Here is a 20,922-nt window from a genome sequence, read left to right as displayed (position 1 = left end):
TGTGGAGGACAGGCATAAGGACTGCATTTATTGCCTGTACCCGGATCATAAGGCAGCGGAATACAAGATCTGCCGCACCTTCTCTACGAAGACCCTCCGGGACCGTGAGGGTCGCCTTCTCACTTGGCTCCAGAAGGTGTAGCCAAGGAAGGGTGCTCTGTCCAGTGACAGTGAGGACTCATCATCTGGCACCTCCTCTCGCAGGTCGTGAAAAGGGGTAGGGCTTCCCCTTCGCCATCCTCTGAACGTCCTGTTAAGGCCTCATAAAAAGACCCCCCGTGAGTCTGAGAGCCGGAGTCCGAGTGAATCTCCTCACCACGGTGCAAAGGAGTGGGAAGGACTATCTGCAGCCCCAGCAGGGGTGGAGTCTATTAAGGCGTTTAAGAAGCCCTCTTCTCTATCTTCTGAGAAGTCAGAAAAAGACTCTAGATCGTCGACGACGCCGCAGAAGACTCCGTTGACGAAAACTTCAAAAACTCAAGTGAAGAAAGTTTCACCGTCGACGGTGCCTTCTATTCACACATCGACGTCAGCGTCGACGGGAGCATCAACGACGGTTACGGCGATGACGAGAGTGTCGACGAGGGTGTCGACGGTGGCGGCGACGACGGTGTCGTCCACGAGAGCTATGACAACGATGACGACGACGGCAGGAGTGTCGACGGTCTCGTCGACAGCAGTGTTGACGCCCATTTCTTCGCCGAAGATTCAACCGTCGACGGTGCATCTTCCGTCGACGACCTCGTCGACGATGGTTTCTCTTTCAACACCGACGGTACCGTCGACGACATCTTCGTCGACAGAGAGGATTACAATATCCTTAAAACGAATAACGCCGGATATGACGTCACCAAGGAGGGTTGCCCCCTTGCCTCCCGCACTGTTGCTCGAGGAAGAAGAGGACTGATGGGGATGATCAGGATTCTTATGGCTATGCCCATAGTCCCTCACAATTGTTGGTCAAATGTCAGGACACTGATTCGGAGGGCGACGACACTCCTGGGTACTCCTACCAACCATCCTATGGTAGTCAGGACAGCACAGGCCAGGGTATGGTTGCGGTCCCTTCTTCGCCCCTGGCAGATCTTCAGGGCATGTTGCAGTATTATCGGAAGAGGTTTTCTCAAGCTCCTCCTCCTCCATCTTCGACTTTCTTTGCAGTGCATACTCCTGCAGTGTTTTCACCGGGAGAACCATCCCAGATGGTTTCACAGCCGCAGGTTTCCAGCCCAGGTTTACCTCCAGTAGTCCCGGATGTTCATGATGATTCCTCGGACGAGGATCAGGATGATGGCAACAGGTCTAACCAGTGTGTTGAGTGGGAGGACTATGTGATCCCAGATCCTGCTTCACCTACTCCTACTACTTGATAATGCGGGGAAACGGTTTTTCTCTATGGCGAGTCTTTTAGTACGGGCAGCGAATGCGTTGGTGATCCTTGGCAGGTACGATCGCCAAATGTGGTGCGACCTTTCGCCTTATTTGGACCAGCTCCCACCGGAGTCCAAGGCGGAGGCCAAGAAAATTCTACAGGAGGCAGAGCCTACATCGGCGGAGGTGATCGACTGCGCCATGGATATCGCCACAACTGCTTTTATATGCACTGGCAGGTGCAGCTGTTCTTCGTCGCCAGGGCTGGCTCCGGGCGACTTGGTTTCGACCGGAGGTTCAGAACAAGATCCTGGACCTCCCGTTTGATGGTGAGACATTGTTTGGGAAGCATGTTGACATTGCCCTCCAGGACATTAAAAAAGATACGGAGACGGCAAGGTCTCTAGGCAATCTTCAATATCGTAAGGTTCCTTTCCGTGGGGCCAGAGGGAAGAGTACCACATCCTACAGAGGCTCGTACCAACAGCAACGGTACTCTTCTTATGGTTCGACATCTCAGTCGTATCGCCCACAGTACCAACAACGGCAAGGCCAGACCTCGTCTTTCTCTCGCTCCAACACTAGAGGAAAACAGAATCGCCAAGGACGTGACACCTCCAAGAGACAATAGCTGCGTTCTGGCTCTGCCTACTGTACCCTCCTCCCCGTTGACACCTGTGGGAGGCAGGGTGTCTCAATACCTCCGCAACTGGAACCGGATAACATCGTACCGTTGGGTGCTCAACATCATTCGATATGGCCATACGCTGGAGTTTCTTCATATACCACCTTCCAAACCCCCTGTCTCTATGCCTTCAAAACATCTGCGTCTCTTAAGGCTCGAAGTTCATCAGATGCTCCTCAAGGGAGCAGTGGAGCCGGTTCCCCTGTCTCAAAGGGGGGACGGTTTCTACTCCAGGTTTTTCCTGGTCAAGAAGACGCTGGAGACATGGCGCCCCATTTTAGATCTCAGGGAGCTCAACACCTATCTCATCAGTCATTCCTTTCAGATGGTCTCTCTCCAGGATATCTTATGTCTCCTCAACCCGGGAGATTTCATGGCCACTCTCGATCTCGAAGATGCGTATTTTCACATACCCATTCATCCAGCCCACAGGAGGTTTCTACGATTCACAGTAGCCAAGAGCCACTTCCAATTCAAGGTTTTACCCTTTGGACTTCGCTCTGCCCCGAGGATCTTTACCAAGGTGCTGGCACCAGTAGCAGCTTTCCTCAGGAAACCGCATTTTCAAATCGTCCCCTACCTGGACGATTGGTTGCTGAAGGCTCTGTCCAGGCGAACAGCGGAAGAGACAGTCGGGGCATGTACGACTCTGTTCAGCAATCTGGGTCTGACTCTCAACAGGGAGAAGTCGTCTCTCTGTCCGTCCAAGAGAGCACGGTTCCTAGGGGCTATCTTGGACACGTCTCTCAACAGGGCTTCTCCGACCTTCGAAAGGCAAGAAAAACTGAGGTCCTTGGCTCATTTGTTGAGAAAAAGAAAGTGTCTTTCAGTATGCCATTAAAAATCCCTTCTAGGAGTGATTTCTTCATGCATCCCTCTGATACCCCACTGCAGATTGCGGATGCGATCTCTTCAAGAGCAACTAGACATGCAGTGGCAACAAGTTCACGATTCTTTCGATGAAAAGGTGGTGATTACTGCGGCAATGAAAGAAGCTGCCTTGTGGTGGACACAGGAGGAGAATTTATCCCAAGGTCTATCCTTTGTAAGCAATCCGGCTCCTCAAGTTGTCACAACAGATGCCTCGCTGGACGGCTGGAGTGCGGTGCTTCAGGACTTGCATGTAAGCGGGCATTGGTTGCCCAGGCACCGCCTCCTTCATATCAACCTCCTGGAGCTCAGAGCGATTAGTCTGGCTCTTCAAGCGTTTCTTCTGCGGTTGCAGGGTTCGGCGGTTCTCGTCCGCACGGACAACACCACGGCCATGCATTACATCAACAAGGAAGAGGGGTACCAAATCTCTTCCGTTGTCGCAGGAGGCCCAAAGGATTTGGGAATGGGCGATCCTACACGGAATATCGCTCACAGCGGAACACCTACCAGGATTGCTAAACGAAAAGGCGGACAGACTCAGCAGGCTTTCATCAGTCAGCCACGGGTGGGAACTAAACCAGATGATCTTGGAGGACATTTTTCACCAGTGGGGCAAACCCTCAATAGATCACTTTGCAACCCCGGAAAACAGAAAATGGCAGTTGTACGCAAGCAAAGTTCACCATCGCGGATCGCTGGGGAATGCGCTTTCGATAGCTTGGTCAAGCGCATTTGTGTACGCTTTCCCCCCATTCCGTTAATACTGAGGATCCTCAGGAAGATCAAGACGGAGCCATGCAAGATGATCCTAATAGCCTCAGCTTGGCCGAGGCAGTTTTGGTTCACGGAGCTTCACCTTCTTTCTCTGGTCCCTCCACGTCCTCTATGGGCGATCCCGGATCTTCTCACAATGTCCCAGGACCAGATCTGGCATCCAGATCCTCGTTCCTTACACCTCTCAGCATGGCTCCTGAGCAGCGAGAATTCCTAGATCTTCATCTCTCGGACAAAATAAGGGATGTTCTCTCTCAGGCTATTGCTCCTTCCACTAACAAGACTTACCGTCTTAAATGTAAACGCTTTTGCATCTGGTGCCAACAGCAAAATGTGGATCCTTTCTGGTCTCAGCCTCATCAAGTTCTTCCTTATTTCCTGTCCTTGGCTAAGGCAGGTCTGGCTCATTTGTCCATAAAGGTTCACTTGGCGGCAGTTTCTCGCTACAGACGCACTGCCTCTGGGCCTTCTCCTTGGTCCTCTAGAATTACAAGCTCTCACAATCCAGAAACCTTTCCTCCAATTCAAAAGGAATACAGTAATTCTACGGACTAATCCAAAATTCATACCAAAGGTGCCCTCGGATTTTCATTTAAATGAGCTGGTAATTCTCAAGGCTTTCTTTCCTCAGCCGTCTTCACCAGCGGAAGCGCACTTCATTCGCTGGACGTGCAGCGGTGCTTGAAATTTTATCTGGACCGTACTAAAGACTTTCGTAAATCTTCTCAATTGTTCATTGCATTCACTGCTCCCCGCAAAGGCTTACCCCTGTCCAAGCAGGGTATTGCTTGATGGATCTCCAGTGCTATACAGTTCTGTCATTCTGCAGCGGACAAGCCTCTAGAGGACAGAATTAGAGCACACTCGACAAGGTCCATGGCTTCCTCTACGGCTCTCTTTGTGGGGGTCATGATTAAAGACATCTGCAGGGCTGCAACTTGGAGCAGCGTGCACACCTTTACCAGACATTACTGCCTGGAGACCTTGGCACAGGAAGACACGGCTGTGGGCCAGGCAGTCCTGAGGAACCTCTTCCATTGAGTGGTGAGCTTTCCTTTCTTCCCTCCTTCCTTTCTTATGGTTCTTTGCACATTTTGCTATGTGTTTCTTATGTGATTGCATTGTAGTTTTATGTTTTCTTTAAAAAAAAAAAGAATTTGGTTATGGTGAATGGAGAATGAGATGTCTCTAGGGAAGCAAAATGTTTTCTGACTGCTAGCTACTCTGATACAAGCTATGGGAATCTATGAAAGTTCCAATACTGGAGTAAGAAACAAGTTACTTTCCTGTAACTTTGGTTCTCCAGTATTGGTAACTTTCATAGATTCCCATGCGCCCACCCTCCTCCCCTGGGAAAGCTCAGCCCTCGGCAGGTTTGGTTGTACTGTTACACAACGGCTACGAAAATCTGAGGCTCTGAGGTTCTCTCAGGAGGGTTCTGTGGGGTGAGGCTAATCTGATTGGTTGTTGCTTTATTTTGGTCTCTTTTACAAAAAGAGGTAGATATGCTACAAAAGGGAATGAGGCTTAGGCCTTTTTTCTTTCTCTTTTGTACCTACTGCTATGTTATTTTGGGTACCGAGACTCCCATTCCGACGACGGGGAATGATACAAGCTATGGGAATCTATGAAAGTTACCAATACTGGAGAACCAAAGTTACAGGTAAGTAACTTGTTTCTTGCTGGCCGCACAGCTGTCCGGTCCGGCACCTTCGCGTCAACGTTCTCCCTCTCAGGAACAGGCCCGTTCCCGAGGTCGTTCCCGCGGACGTCGCTCTGAGGCGGGTAAACACACGTGTAAGTCGCGTAGATCTTCTGCCCGTATGCATGACCCTGGGGCTCGTTCCTCTCGCTCCTTGCCAGACACGGGCATCCAACAGTCGTCTCCTACATACCCTCCCTTTCCGGGAGTTGGAGATACAAGGACCCAAATGGAGGCTTATTCAACGGCCCTCCAATCTTTCTTTGGGTCACCCCCTCTCCCTGATGCACCTTCGGGTCCCAAAGAGGTGGAAGGCACTCAATTCGTTCCGGAGTCGACATGATGCCGACGGGACATGGCCCAGAGGGCCATCCCAGTCGGCCGTCCAGCCCACCTGCCCGGTCACCGCCCAGCCCAACGCGGCTTCCTGCGCTGTCAGAGGTGGCGGCAGGCTCAACGCCCTGTCGGCATAGTTCCTCTCTGCCTATTGCGGTGGGATCGCCGTCGGGCAGAGCCCCGGCCGAGACCCCTCTGGGGAACATCAGTCCAACTCCCACTCGGCGTCGGTCGACACCGGTACTGATGTCGACGCCTCCGCCTATGTATGAGGATAATCCTCTGGACTCCTCAGATGTTGATGCGACTCCCACGCAGAATCGGTCGACGCAGGTGCCGGCACCTATGCCTCCTCATCTGCAAAAGGTTGACGTCCCATTGGACTCTCCGGGTCCGAGGTCTTCTCTGTGCCCTATGGTGCAGGCACCTAGTGTTGCATGGCCTTCAGACCTGCCTCATGCTCCTCCACTTCTACTGTCTAGCAGGCGGGTTAGTCTCCAACCCTCTCCTACTGACAGTTTGATATCGCCTCCCAGAATGGCGACTGAGGCTAGTGCTGCCTACGCACGAGCTATTCACAGGCGGCAGCTATTCTTCGCATTCAGCCCCCGGTGGTTTCCTTGCCTTCTGATCCTTTACTGGATCTTCTCCACATGGAGCCAATTGAGGTGGAGTCTTTGCCACCCCTTGGGGGTTCTTGATTTGACATCCTGCTTGGCACGTGGGCGAGGCCCTCCACTGGTGACCCTGTTGATCGGGTCATTGCTCACAGACACCGTCCTGCCCCAGGTGATCCACTATGCCTGTCCCTTCACCCTAGGGCTCAGGGTCTGGTTGTTCAGGCGGCTTTTGACTTGCAGTCTTCCTCCGCTTTGCCGTTGTTACCTCCCACCAGGGAGTCTAGGTGGTTGGCATGTGGTCGCCAGCTTTTTGCCTCTGCCAGTGCGAGCATCCGCGCATTGAATAAGTTTTGCGTGTTTCCGCGCGCTTCCTTTGCCGTTTGGGACTTGATAGAGACCCTTCTGCCTTCTCTTCCTTAAGGACAACGGCCAGAATTACATTGTCTTCTTCATGATGGCAGGGGAATGGCGCAGTTTTCCCTAAGGTCTTCCCTTGATGCCACTGACTCTATGGTTAGAGCTCTTGCTCGGTCTGTAGCTTTGCGCTGCCATGCATGGCTGCGCGACAGTCGTTTCCCAGACAATGTTCAGGATGCTCTTAGAGATCTACCATTCAATGGCGTAGAACTTTTCGACAGCCACGCAGATTCAGCGGTGTCCCGCCTCATGTCGGGACTTCCGTAACTATCAACTTTCTGCCATTATAATATCCTTATCTTCTGCATAGGGGATGTTGCCTTGTTGTTTTGGTTTTCAAAGATGTTCCGAGTTCTATGCATAGTACCCCGATAATGTAGGCGGTTGTTCTGCCATTTCAGTATGTCTTCAGTACGGCCAGACGGCTGGTTCGGTCTTTGCCCAAGAGAGCTCCCCATGCAGGGGTTACATTTTACCCTATGTGGGGTACTTGCTGGCAATTTGGTGGTTAACTTTGCCTTGGTACGCTCCTATGGAGTCTTCCTCACAGGCATCCTTCTCTGGGTCAGGCTGTCCATCTTCTCTGATGTTCTGCGATCTTACCGTTCGTATCGCTCTATTGCACTTTCGGTTACAGTAGGCTCCAGTTGCCTGTAGTATATTCTATGCCTCAGTATGGGTTCCGTACCATGCAGCCTATGCTTCGCCTGCCCTAACAACGTCCCCTTTTTTCAGCATCATAGAGCTCCTCTTGTCCGTGATGGCTGCTTTCTTTTGCCGACCGCCTACCTCTTGGGGCCCTTGTTCTATTCAGTTTAGGAACAGTTCTTTCACTGATGACTCAGTCATCATTTTGCACTGAGAAAGTCGCTGGGCGGCACGCTTATTGGTGCTGGTGCCAATTTGGAGTTCACCCTGGTATGTCTACTGTTATAGGGTGTTTGCGTATCGCTTCTATACTCAGCCCTTACTGGGCTTGTCTTTGAGGGTGGTGGCTTTCCTGCGTTTGTCTTTGCTGTACACTGCCTTATGCCCTCCTTCTATGGGCACTTTCCATATGGGACTGACTCCACATTCCCTGTTGCTTTAGCACAGGTGTTTTCCACTTTACGGCATGGGGTTCCTGCTGTAACACTCTCAAGGGAGGTGTTCTCTTCAGGATACTCGTTTCTTGGGTCCCTGGGCTTTTAGGTTGGTTCTCACTATTTCAACTATCGTGCCTGGCTCCATCTCCTCATCTGTCTAGCGGGGGACCGTGGCTCCTCCCAGGCAGGTGGCTGATGTCACTTGCGTCTCTGGACATGGTCCTGTCCACTTCTGCTTCCATATGACTGTTGGTACTTTTCACGTATTCTAGTATTTCATCAGGTAAAACGTTGTTTTACACATCTAATTTCTTAATGTATTTCTGCTCAACGCTCTTCACACAGCAGAGTCGCGCAGGCAACGTTCCTTCCTGTGGTGTCCGTGGTCTTCGCCCCAGTCTGCTCATCCTATGAGCTCTTCTGTGGGTGTCCAGCTTGCCAGATACCCCCCTTTTTACCAGTTGCCTACCTGCTGATGCATCCTTCACCTATGGGCTGCTCACGCTACCCTACAGGAGTTTATTTTCAATGCTTCGTGTGGTTCTTCCATCCACACGGATTGCTATGTGTGTTTCTGTCTTCCACATGTCTATCATTCTTACTGTAGTCCTGATTTGGGTGCTTATGATTCTTGCCGTCCGCCCTCTCATGTCTTGTGAAGGAGCAGCTGCGTGCTGGAGTGTCTTGTGTTTCTGGTACTACCGGTACTTCCTGGCCAGGGGTAGGCATCCTGCCAAGGCTGCCCCACGTATCTTGGCTGGTGCGGGTTTGACAGTGCTTTTTTCCACTGTTGTACATACTGGACCAGTATGTGCTGCCTCTGTCATACCAGTTAGTCATTTCTTAGGGTTTTACTTCAGTCCACACATCGGATCCATAGGACCCTTGGCTCAGTCCTCTTCTTTACGAAGCCATGAACTTTCACTTCCTTACTGACATTTCTAGGTTTATGCTTTCTTTCTCTCAACCCGGTATACATACGGGGGGTTTCGAGCTGTTCTTTAGCGGCTTGTGGTGCCTTTGCCTCCCATTGTTTTCCGCTCTTTCAGAGCTTCATGGGCGGGTGTGACTGCGCTGGCTTGCAGTCCCCACTGTGTTTTGTCACCTTGCTGACTGCTAAGTTCGCTCGGGAACTTGGTGGGGTTCAGTCGCAGGCCTGTCTCCTCTATGGGTATGGCTTTGGTATCTATTCTGAGTTAAGGAATCTGTGGCTAGATGTCTCTTATCAGATGAACGAGTTACTTACCTTTGGTAACGATGTATCTGGTAGAGACACAGTCTAGCCGCAGATTCCTTAACGCCCGCCCGTCCTCCCCGTTCTGCGAGGACCTTTTCAGGTTGTGCTTCCTGCATTCGCCACCCTCCAGGTGGCTGCTCTTTCTGCGGAGTGACATCTTTCACTTCACTTCACTCCTACACGGAATGCTTCATTCTGTTTTGCTTGCGCTACTCCGCCCATTCTCGTACTTGGGCGGTATGCTCATGTGTCATGCGCCTTTGGCATCCCTACGAGCTGTGTTGTCCAGTGTGGGTTCTACTCCTGCTTCCCCACCCCCCACTATCCCCTTCTCAATTGCCTTGAGGTCTCTTACCTCCCCTGCAGTCCATTGGTTTCAAGTCTATTGGCTCTACCTCTGTCTATGGTTCTATTACTGGGGATGCCACTTCCCTTTCTGGTGCCGTCCTGTGGTAGATTATCCTTGCTCATGTGTTCCGGACTTGTTGTCCTTCACAATTATGTATTGTAGTTGCAGACTTTCTGTCTTCTGCCATGATGCTTTTTCACATCATCTTCTACCTCTGGGGGAGGTTTAGCTTTCGCCTTTGCGGGGTTGCTTCTGACAGCGGTGCTCTGCTCTTCCCTTCACTACTTTCAATATACAGTGCCTGACACTGTCCTTTATGGTGCTATTTTTCACCATTCGAATTCTTTTGCTTTTTCATCTTTTTTGCACACTGTTCCCATACTCTCACAGTTTTTAGTGGTGGCTCCGTGTTGTGGCGTGGAAAAGTTTCTCCAATGAAAACTGACGTCAGTACGCCGGGAGGGGCATATATGGCTCCGCTGACGTCGCGTCTGTGGACATCAGGGCGGAGCCGTGTGGCGCCGCCCCCCGGCACGCAGAGGTGCTGCTGCAGAACGGTTTCTGGATCCAGTCTTACGCCTGGGGATATTCTAAGTTAAGGAATCTGCGGCTAGACTGTGTCTCTACCAGATACATCGTTACCAAAGGTAAGTAACTCGTCCTTCAGTCAGCAAATGAATTCACACACTCAAAGACTGAACTTCAGACCAATTGTTTTTATAGAAAAATTTTCTTTTAGTTATTTTTTTTCCCTAGAACCAAGCAAGCCTGGCACAGGTAAGTGATGAATACTTTCCAGTAAACCGTTCTTCGTATTCTCAGATCTCAATCCACTATACCCGTGTCGGTATTGTTTAGTATGCGTATCCCACTTCTCCGCATATCTTATCGGTCGAATAAAATTGAAATTTCGATTGGAAAACTTGTGGAAGACCGTCCAGCCCAACCGTGTCGGTCCACATAGCAGTCGATGGAACGGACTTCATTCAAATTCTGCCCTGGGTGACACACAAAATACCCACGCACCAATTAGCACAAAGTGTGCAACTTGTGCTTTTCTCCAGAGCCCCATGAACAAGACTGCGACGCGTGCAGATTTTTCCGCCCTAAAAAAATCTCTCCGCGATTGTCGGGCTCGACGTTGTGAAATGCAAAACCAGAACATCGAATATGCGCTGGACATCTTCAGTGAAGGATCTGAGCAAGAAGAATTTGATGCACAAGGGGCTGAAGAGGAACAGGAAAAGCATCCCTTATCCATTGCAATCCTGAATCGGACTTCAAGATGGAAGAGGACTTACCGCAGGGTCAATGTCCCGTGAGTACCGAACATCCTTTGCCCTGAAATCCGACTCTAATGAAGCAAAAGGCTTCGGTTCCACCTCCAGGCCAAGGTCAGCACCAAGACGATGTTTCTAACGCACCGCCTTGGCACCGAAATCCATTGTCAAGTCTTCTGGCTCGGGATCGAGTCTCCCAAAGTCTGGCACCGAGCCAGAACCTTCGAGCTCAAAGCCGAAAACTGCTTCAGAGCTGAAATCTTCAATGCTGAAATCGAAAACGGCTTCGGGGCTTAAACCTTTCACTCCGAAAGGTCTTTCCATCCCGGCACCGAAGTCCTCGGCACCAAAACCGAAAAATGCTCCTTCAAAGCTGCATGAACCGATTCTCGACTTAACACCCCCCCTCCCCCTTCCCCGATAGGATCCTAAACAAAAGGAACTTTACATCAACCCTGAAACAGGACATCTCTCCAAACTGCTTCATAAACACAAACCTGAGTCAGGACATATAATATACCAGTCCTTTCAAAAGGAAGAATGACAGTTCTAATCCTTCTCCTCCTCCTCTTCCACCACATTGCCCTACACCTTTACCACATTCTCCAGTATTGGAACATTTACTTATCACACCACACAATTCTCCACCCTCACAGCCTGATGAATATGATGATGGAGCTAATGAGGATAATCAATTACCTGTAGATCCTTGGAAAGACTTCACTTTTGATCCACTTACAGATAATGACCCAGACCTTTACCCTTCAAAGCCTTCCCCTCCTGACGTCAATGTAGGATGTTTAAAGTTGCTTGCTAGAGCTGCACAATATTACGGGGTACAACTAAACCAAGAATCACTAGAAGATTTCTAATTCAAAACTTTAAGTTGTACACACAGATCTACTCAGACTCTCCCTGTGCTCAAAGGCATACTGATGACATCTTCAAAGACCCTGTTAATACTCGCATTCTGATAGATAAAAAGCATAAACCTGCTCCCTCTGATCCAGTCTTTATTAAGAGACAGTTACCCCTTGACTCGCTTGTCTCTAATGCCGGTAAATGGGCTATTTCACAAACCTCTGGGGATGCCTCTGGACAAGGAATCAAAATTAATAGACACCTCTGGCAAACTAATAGCTGCCCAAGCGGCTAATCAATGGCGCATCGCCAATACCCAGGCCCTCTTAGCCATGTATGATAGAGCGCACTGGGACGAAATGGAGCAATTACTCCAATATCTCCTAGATGAGCACAAAGCTAAAGCACACTATTTAGTACAAGAAGGAACGCTCATCTCCAATTCCTCTATTAGATTAGATGTGCCTTAGATGCTGCCGACACTGCAGCTCGATAGATTAATACTAGTTTGTTAACCAGGAGACAAGCCTGGTGAAGTCAAGCAATTCATTTTAAACACCCGGTTTGATAAACAGCATCTTTTCGGGCCTAAAGTTGATCAGGCATTTGAAAAAATTAAAAAAGACACTGAAGTAGATAAGTCTATGAGAGGTCTACATTCTCCTTCTAACCGGAAGCTCCTTTTATCGTTCAGGGTCTAAGACCACGTCCACGGACACCAATGTTTCCTCCTATAAAGGCAACAATCAACCTTCCTCCACAAGGTTTCTTTAGAGGAGTATATAGAGGAAAGGGTTCCACACCCCATAACTCCCCTTCCTCTAACATGCAGTTACTTAACTACCCTTCTCCCGATCATCTAACACCTGTCGGGGGACGTCTTCTACAATTCCTCCCCATTTGGCAATCTATAACAGACAAATGGGTGTTAGGAATTATCCAACATGGTTATTGCCTGGAGCTTACCACCAATCCTCCATACATTCCACCTCATTCTTACAAACGGTCTCCAGAATATTTGCACCTCCTCAAACAGGAAGTCCAGTCTCTCTTGATAAAAGGGTCCATAGAGCAGGTACCATTACAATAGCTAGGGTCAAGCGTTTACTCCCTGCATTTTCTAATTCCCAAAAAAGACGGCTCATTACAACCTATTTTGGACCTCAAAGAATGGAATCTCTACATACTTACAGAACATTTCCACATGGTGACACTTCAACAAGTGTTCCTACTTTTACAACAAGGAGACTTTATGGTAAAAGACACATATTTTCACTTTCCAATTCACCCCGCTCATCGCAAATATCTCAGATTTGTGATAGTGGGTGAACATTACCAAATTCAAAGTATTACTGTTTGGAGTCACCACTACTCCCAGAGTGTTTACCAAATGCCTGGCAGTAGTCGCAGCTCACCTGAGAAGACACCATATCCATGTCTTCCCATCTGGATGACTGGCTCATCAAAGCCAGCACTTACTGGAAGTATCTCCAACACACTCAATCCACAATTCGCTTACTACACCAACTAGGATTTACAGTGAATACGCTGAAGTCTCATCTGCAGCCTTCAAACAGAGTTATTTGGGAGCCAACATAGACACTCAAAAAGCTCTAGCCTCTCCCAATGCAACCAGAATTCACAGTATTCAGTGTCTTCTCACTCAGTTTCAGCCCAACCACTCATTACCAGCCAGTCATCATGCAACTGCTGGGAATGTAGGCGTCTTGCATCATAATCGTACCCTATGCAAGACTTCACATGCGTCCCCTTCAAAAATGCTTAGCAAGTCAGTGGAACCAGTTGCAGGGTCAATTACCGATTTAGTGTTGGTAGACGGCCGCACCCATCGCTCTGCAGTGGTGGAACCCACAACATGTATCCAAAGGGCAGCCCTTCATCGAACCTGTTCCACAAACAGTACTAACAGCAGACGCATCGCTCACTGGTTGGGGTGCTCACTTACAAGATCACACAATCCAAGGATTATGGAGTCTAAAGCACAAATGTCTCCATATAAATCACCTTAAGCTATTAGCAGTGTTTCTAACACTCAAAGCCTTTCAAACCGACCTCCTAGGCAAAGCTGTCCTAGTCCGCATGGACAACATGACAGCTATGTACTATATACAGAAATGGGGGGGGGGGCGAAATCTCTCAAACTGTCACGCCTAGCACAAGCCATTTGAAAATGGCCTATACACCACAAGATTTATCTCCTGGCACAACACCTTCCAGGAGTAAAGAATCCGATTTTGCACACCTTCTCAGCAGACAGAAGCAGCAAATCCATGAGTGGGAACTTTATCCTCAGGTTCTCCTCCCTTACTTTCAGGAATGGGATTTCCTCAGATAGACCTGTTTGCCACAGCAGAAACCACAAAATGCCTAAGCTTCGCCTCCAGGTTACCACGCCTGCTCGCCAAAGTCAATGCCCTATGGATGAAATGGTCAGGGATATTTGCCTACGCTTTTCCGCCTCTCCCACTCATTCCACTGGTAGTTTGGAAGCTCAGACAAACATCCCTCACACTAATTCTCATAGCTCCAACATGGGCACGTCGGCCCTAGTTCACCACCCTGTTGGAGTTGTTAATAGTCTCGTACCAAAAGCTGCATCTCACCTCCAGTCTCCTCACTCAGATCCATGAAGAAATCAGGCATCCAGATCCCAAGGAACTCAACCAGGCGATCTGGCTCCTAAGGTCATAGAGTTTGGTTATTTACACTTCCCACCAGACTGTATGAATATTCTAAAAGAAGCTAGGAAACCTACTACTAGAGCATGTTATGCAGCAAAACGTAGGCGATTTGTTATCTATTGTAATATCAATCCTCTTGATGCTTCTGTACAAAAAATCATCTGTTAACTGTTCATTTACAGCAATCTTGACTAGCCTACACAGCCATTTGCTCACATCTAGCAGCAGTAGCTGCATACTTACAAAACAGACAACACTGATCTCTATTCAGGGTACCAGTGATTAAAGCTTTTATGGAAGGATTAAAAAAAGCGATACCACCAAGAGTCCCACCTGTACCAGTGTGAAAGCTAAATTAGTCCTTACAAGGCTAATGGGTTCACCAATGCATAGGTGCCAATTTCAATTCCTCTCGTGGAAGGTTGCTTTCCTTATGGCAATAACTTCACTGAGGAGACTTGGTGAACTCCAGGCATTAACTATACAAGAGCCTTTCTTTCAACTTCATAGAGACAAAGTGTTTCTTCACACCAATCCTTAATTTCTCCAGAGTGGTTTCCGCCTTTCATATCAATCAATTAGTTGAGTTACCTGTGTTCCTTCCTCAACCTGATTCTGTATCAGAACGAGCTCTACACACCCTTGTTGTTAGAAGAGCTCTACTATAGTACATTGAAAGGAAAAAATAATTTCACAAAACAAAGCAACTTTTTGTTGCGTTTTCTCCACTCAATAGCAATCCCATATCGAAATCAGGCATTGCATGATGGATCGTAAAATGTATCTAGACATGTTATCTATCAGAAAGCAAAAAGAACTTTGCTAATACCCCCTAGAGCGCATTCCACTCGCAAAATATGGGCTACTATGGCCTTCTTAGGGAATATTCCCCTAGCACACATTCACCAAACACTATTGTGTAGATGAATTAGCCAGGCAACAAGCTAATGTAGGCCAAGCAGTACTTAAAACACTGTTTCAGACAACTGCAACAGCTACAGGTTAGCCACCGCTTTGGGAGTATACTGCTGTATAGTCTATGCAAAGCATGTGATCTACAGCTCACATGCCTCGAACGGATAACGTTACTTACCCAGTAAACACTTGTTCTTGGCATGTAGAGCTGTAGATTCACATGCACCCACCCCCCTCCTCGGTCTCCTGTAGTTGTTGCAGTTTCTCAGTTTACATACATATGCATGGACATCTCTATTCTACACTTACTAACTCCAATCTCACCCTCTACGCGAAAACAATCTAACAATGGAGTAGATGCCCATGCGCACTATCACTGAAAAGAAGTCAGCTTACCTTGTGACTGGAAAGACTTCTTCAAAGAAAAATAAATTTCAAACATCCAGACCCAAAACTAGGTGGCATGAGTATGCAAAGCATGTGAATATACAGCTCTACATGCCAAGAATAGATGCTTACTGGGTAAGTAACCTTATCCTTTTTGGGATAATCAGCTTGACAGGGTCTTTCTATTGCTTCATCATGGAGAGGTCCTCACCTACTCAAATCTACAGAATTCCTATTCCTTATCCCAGGCTTTGGAGACTCGGCAGCTGCAGAGCAACTCGGCTTTTGGCACAATTGTCAAAGTCGGCAGGCAGGCAGGCAGGCAGGGTTGGCACCAAGTCAGTTGCTGGGTCTTCTGTACTTGCTGGGTCTACTCTTCATGTCTGTCTTCTTTCTTCTGGTTGACGGGATCTGTTTTTCTGGTGCCAGGGGCTCCCCTAAATATGGAATTTAGGGGTGTTAGGGGAGTGTAGGGTAGTAGTCAGTGGCCTATTGACCCTTGGGGTCAGTACGCCGCCAATATATCCACTTCCCGTGGGAAGTGTGCATAACCCTGTCCCAGAGTTCCTAAGTTTGCCAACTCAAAGATGGCTAACTCTGAAAAGTCAGTCAACTTCAGAGTAGGCCACCTTAGGGCTACCCAACTATATTTCCTGCCTGTCCAGGTGCCAAAGGGCTATGGACAAAGGGGTTGGCTTCCTCTCCTGTGAGGGGAGCCAGACTAGCATTTCAAAGAGTTTAGTTTCCTTGAAGCTCCCCTTTGTTGGAATGCTAATCAGCAGGTCATCTTGTGGGAGGGGGTGTGAACACCCTCTTCTCGCGCAGGTTTTGTTTCTGAACTCATGAGAGCAAAGGCTCTCACCCTTGGAGGTCAGACACTCATCTCTGGTGGCAGGCTGGCAGAAACCAGTCAGCCAACACAACAAGGGTTGGTAGGTTTTCAGGGGGCACCTAAAAGGTGCACTCTGGTGCATGTATTAATAAATCGAACACTGGAATCAGTGTGGGTTCATTAATACAATATGATTGATGCCAAACATCCCGATCTTCAGTCAAGCCATCATGTAGGTAGGGAACTTGTTTTCACCAGTGTCCAGCACATGTTCTAAAATGGCTTCCCTGTTCACTTGTACTGGCAGTATTGGAACTGAACAGCACAGGGATATATCTGCTTATGCAGGTGTGCCCTCACATGTAATAGTAAGCACCCTGCCTTAGAGCTGTAAGGCCTGCTGTAGGGGGACCTACAAATACTACATGTAGTTAGGGGACAGGGTACACAGGGACGTGTGTCATGTTGTGTTTTCACTTTTGTTTGCACCAAAACACGCAGCCTGCATTGGCCGTCTTGCATGTGTTTAGAGTGGTGTAATTAGTGCTACAGCCCTTAGGGACCCTCTTTAGTACCTCATGCACTAGGTACCGTTTACTAGGGACTTAAAGTGGTTAAGGTATTGTCAATTTGGGTAAAAACATTGTACAGTTTTAGGAAAGAGATCTGGCACTGGCGGCCTGGGTAGCATGGACCCAGTGCATTCCCAGTCATAATCACATCAAATACTAGGCAAAAATAAGGGCTGACCATGCCAAAAAGGGGCAGGTTCCTACATAGCCCCCACCCCCAAACAAAGTAAAATGAGACTAACCTTACCTAAAAGAGTCTTCATCTTCTAAGTGGAAGAACCTGGAAAGGCCATCTGCATTGGCATGTTCAGTCTCATTTCTGTGTTCCACTATAAAGTCCATACCCTGTAGGAAAATGGACCACCTCAACAGTTCGAGGGTTTCACCTTTTATTTGCATTCGCCATCTGAGAGGCCCGTGGTCAGTTTGAACAAGTAAGTCAGAGCCAAACAAGTACAACCTCAAGTTCTTCAGGGACCACACCACAGCAAAGGCTTCCCTCTCAATGACACTCCAATGCTGCTCTCTGGGGGAGCCACCTCCTGCTAATGAAAGCAATAAGTTGGTCATGGCCATCATCTCTGCTGTGTGATAGGACCACCCCTATCTCATGTTCAGATGCATCTGTATGCACTATGGACTGCTTGGCATAATCTGGATGTAGGAAGCTGGCTCTGTATATATTATACCAAAGTAAGGTATAGTGTGTGCAGTCCTGTGGAACCCCAAAGGTAGACAGGTGAAAATAGATGACACTTTACTCTCTATTCGTGGTAGTGTTGGCAAGCAGTAAGGCTTTATTAGAGGGGAGTGTTAAGCATTTCTTGTACACACTCGGGCAAGAAATTGTGTCACACACTCCAAGACTGAACTCAAACCAATTTGTTTGTATAAAACATTTCATTTTTCTAGAACCAAGCCAGGCCTGGTGCAGGTAAGTAAAATAATACCGTGCATGTATGTTGCAGTTGAAATACAATTGAAATTCAGTTGGATGCAATTGGTTTGTTTACAGGTAAGTCAACAGTAAAAATTACTTCACAGTTTACTTTTAGATTACTTTGTATATTACTTTGGGATTACTTTGTATATTACTTTGAAGATTACTTTTTAAGTTACTTTTTCTACTCAGTGTGATATGCCTAGATATCACACTGGGACATTTCCTAGAGGAAAGGGGAGTAATTCATTAATCCAGTTTTTGTACATTTGCAGTTTTTCAAGGTTTTATACAAACCAACTCCACACTTACAAGAAAGAAATTTTCAAACAAAAAAATCCTATGGGAGGAAATGAAGTTATCGGTTTACAGGTAAGTACTTAGTTTTGGGAGATCGTTTTCTGGGGTTAGAACAAGGGTTCCCCCAGGATCAAGGATGCACTCTCAAAGCACCTTCAGGGGCACTAGGGCGGCCGGGTGCAGAGTGCTGAGGCCCAGTGTTATCCAATGGGGGAAAACGGAGCTCCGTTTGGTGGCTGCTCTCGAGCAGGCCACAACGTTGTGGAAGCAAAGCCCCTGGACTTAAGCTCAGGGTAAAGGGGGATCCGAGTTAGCATACAAATTCAACACTCCAATACAGCTTGCCTCGCAGCACATGTGCTGCCCAGGCTCGGGCTATGAAGAGTTCCGGTCCAACAACTAGATGGCTGAATAATTCACAGCATGTGAAACCAGAAAAATCTTAAACTGCAAAATTGTTACTACTGGTAGGTAACCATTTCATTTGTTTAGTCCTTATGGATGTGGACTCTTCTACTCTAGTCATGCTTGGGAATCTTTCCTTTCTTAGGACCAAAGAGAGTAGGACATTGAAGTAATTTATTCACTCTGGTTGCTCCTGAATTCTTAGTCCTTCATTTACTTCGGACATATGATCCACCCTGTCAAAGCCTTGCGTGGGACGCAACAGAGCATTGAAGTTGACAAAGCCACTGATTCTCAGACTTGGTCTTATGTAATCTTGAAATGATAGTGCTAGGGCACCAGCTACGCTGCATTTCTTTGGAATTACTAATCATTTCTGTGCCTAAGAATAGAGCAGTTTAAAGAACGGGTAACATAACTTACTCAGCTATGCCCTTTTGTGGGTGGATACTATACGTTTTGCAGTTTGCTGTTTTATTTTTGGGATTTTACAGTTAGCTGGTGTGTCTGACATTGTGTTTTTTCTCTTTTCTTTTAACAGTCTCAGTACAAGACTCATTTTGTTGCTGCTAGCTTGAACAGCCCAAAAACAGCAAACACTTCAACCAACGCAACTGGATGGACCAGTGCAGGGAGCTTAAGCTCTGTACCTACGCATCCTGGGCAGACCCCACCAACCCTTGCTGCTCCTACTGCACCAGCAGTCAAAGCTATGTTAGGATTTGTCAGCACATCGACTTTGTGCAGCGTACCAACGGGCTACCCAAGTATGGGTATTCCAGGGTATACAGTACCAAATACTCTCTGCAGTAATAGAGAAGGTAACCGTGAAGGTAGTGGAGGGCTAGACAGCATCCGTGAAAGCAGCAGTGGGCGGGACAGTGACCGTGAGAGCAGTAGTGGGCGAGAACGTGGTCGTGAAAACAGCAGTGGACGTGATGGACGAGAGAGGGGTAGCAGTCGAGACCGTCACAGCGAGAGTCGGAGTAGCCGAGACAGCCAGCGATATGGTGACAGTGGGGGCCGTCATGGAGATGGCAGCAGCCGTCATGGCATCGCCACGGTGAAGGACATCATTCTCGTAGCCGACACAGTGAAGGTCGCAGCAGCAGTGAAGGTCGAAGTGGGGGAGAAAGTCGGAATGGTGAAAGCCGTAGAGATGGAGGCAGCAGTAAACGAGATAACAAACCTGAAGACTTCGTGCCCCCTGATGCACCCAAGCACAAGAAGTCTCGATGGGGCAGTTAAATATATACTCTTTTTGTTTTGTTCAGTGGTAGAATTTAGTTTTCTTGAGCAAAAATTTCCAGTTAAGTTGTTGGTCATTTGATTATTGACAAAGGAAAGAAAGAATTAAAGTGGTCACCTCCCTTAATAACATGGGGAGATGCTTGTTGTATTCCTGGGGCTGCCAGGGGTTACTTAATAACCGTTCTTTCAAGCTAAGCATGAACCGTGAATTAAAGAGCACATTTTTGTAGTGCTTTAGGCTTTAAAAAAAAAAGTATATATTGAAGAAAATGCGTGAAATGTACATGTTATGTTTTGGTAAAAGGATGTAACATAAAATACACCACATATTACCTTTGCTGCTTCCACTTCAAGATGCAAGTCCATCCTACTTTACCAGGTTATTTCTGTTTAGCAAAATGGTTTTGCTGAACTAATAGGTATTTCCTTAATGTGGAAACAAAGCAGCTGATTGTTACTAGATACAAATAATGAGTGACAACAGTCAAACTAATGTTGCTAGAGGTCAAAAAGTGACTAAATTGGTTTTGCTCATCAGTGTTTTCCTCATGGAAAGTGTAGTACAAGCATGACATAGAGCACCCTCTTCGAACTTGTATTGACCGCAAACTGGAAAGGAAATAGTCTATTCTTCATTGACTTTCATGTTAAAGTTCCCTCATTTCCATAGCCATTTTACTCACACTTTAACACATCAGCTTTTAAGGCCGCAGTCAGTGTGTGAATAATTGTAGTGGAATATACCACGTTATCCCGCATACTTTTATCCCGCATACCATCACTCCTCATTTTTCCCAACGAAAATGCAATTGCGCCGCGATACCATTAACCCGCAAACTTTCACTTCTAATAGGACTTTACCACGCATGCCTTTACAATGCAAATGCATGCGTGGTGAAGTCAAACTGTGTAAAAGTGTTTCACATATATATATAAAATATATATATTTTTATATATATATATATATATATAGTATTCACCCCAAAAACAAAACCCACCCTCATCCCTAAAATTACCCCTGCACCCCA

The 20,922-nt window shown here is 47.6% G+C and overlaps 1 protein-coding gene across 1 annotated transcript in view; it reads left to right on the top strand.

The window, feature by feature from the left end:
* The window catches only part of LOC146871135 (uncharacterized), a 651,196-nt gene extending 631,195 nt beyond the window's left edge, over positions 1–20,001 (top strand). The window contains 5 exon segments of the mRNA XM_085646175.1: positions 972–1,309; positions 2,951–3,179; positions 11,386–11,520; positions 19,185–19,692; positions 19,695–20,001. Coding sequence (XP_085502301.1) covers positions 972–1,309; positions 2,951–3,179; positions 11,386–11,520; positions 19,185–19,692; positions 19,695–19,891 — 1,407 coding nt within the window. The 3' untranslated portion in view covers positions 19,892–20,001.
* The last annotated feature ends 921 nt before the right edge of the window (positions 20,002–20,922 follow it).

This window comes from Triturus cristatus, chromosome 1_1 (assembly GCF_964204655.1).
Source record: "Triturus cristatus chromosome 1_1, aTriCri1.1, whole genome shotgun sequence".
Classification (NCBI taxonomy): domain Eukaryota; kingdom Metazoa; phylum Chordata; class Amphibia; order Caudata; family Salamandridae; genus Triturus; species Triturus cristatus.
The sequence above is the reverse complement of the archived record's forward strand: the minus strand, read 5'-3'. Positions and strand labels throughout refer to the sequence as shown.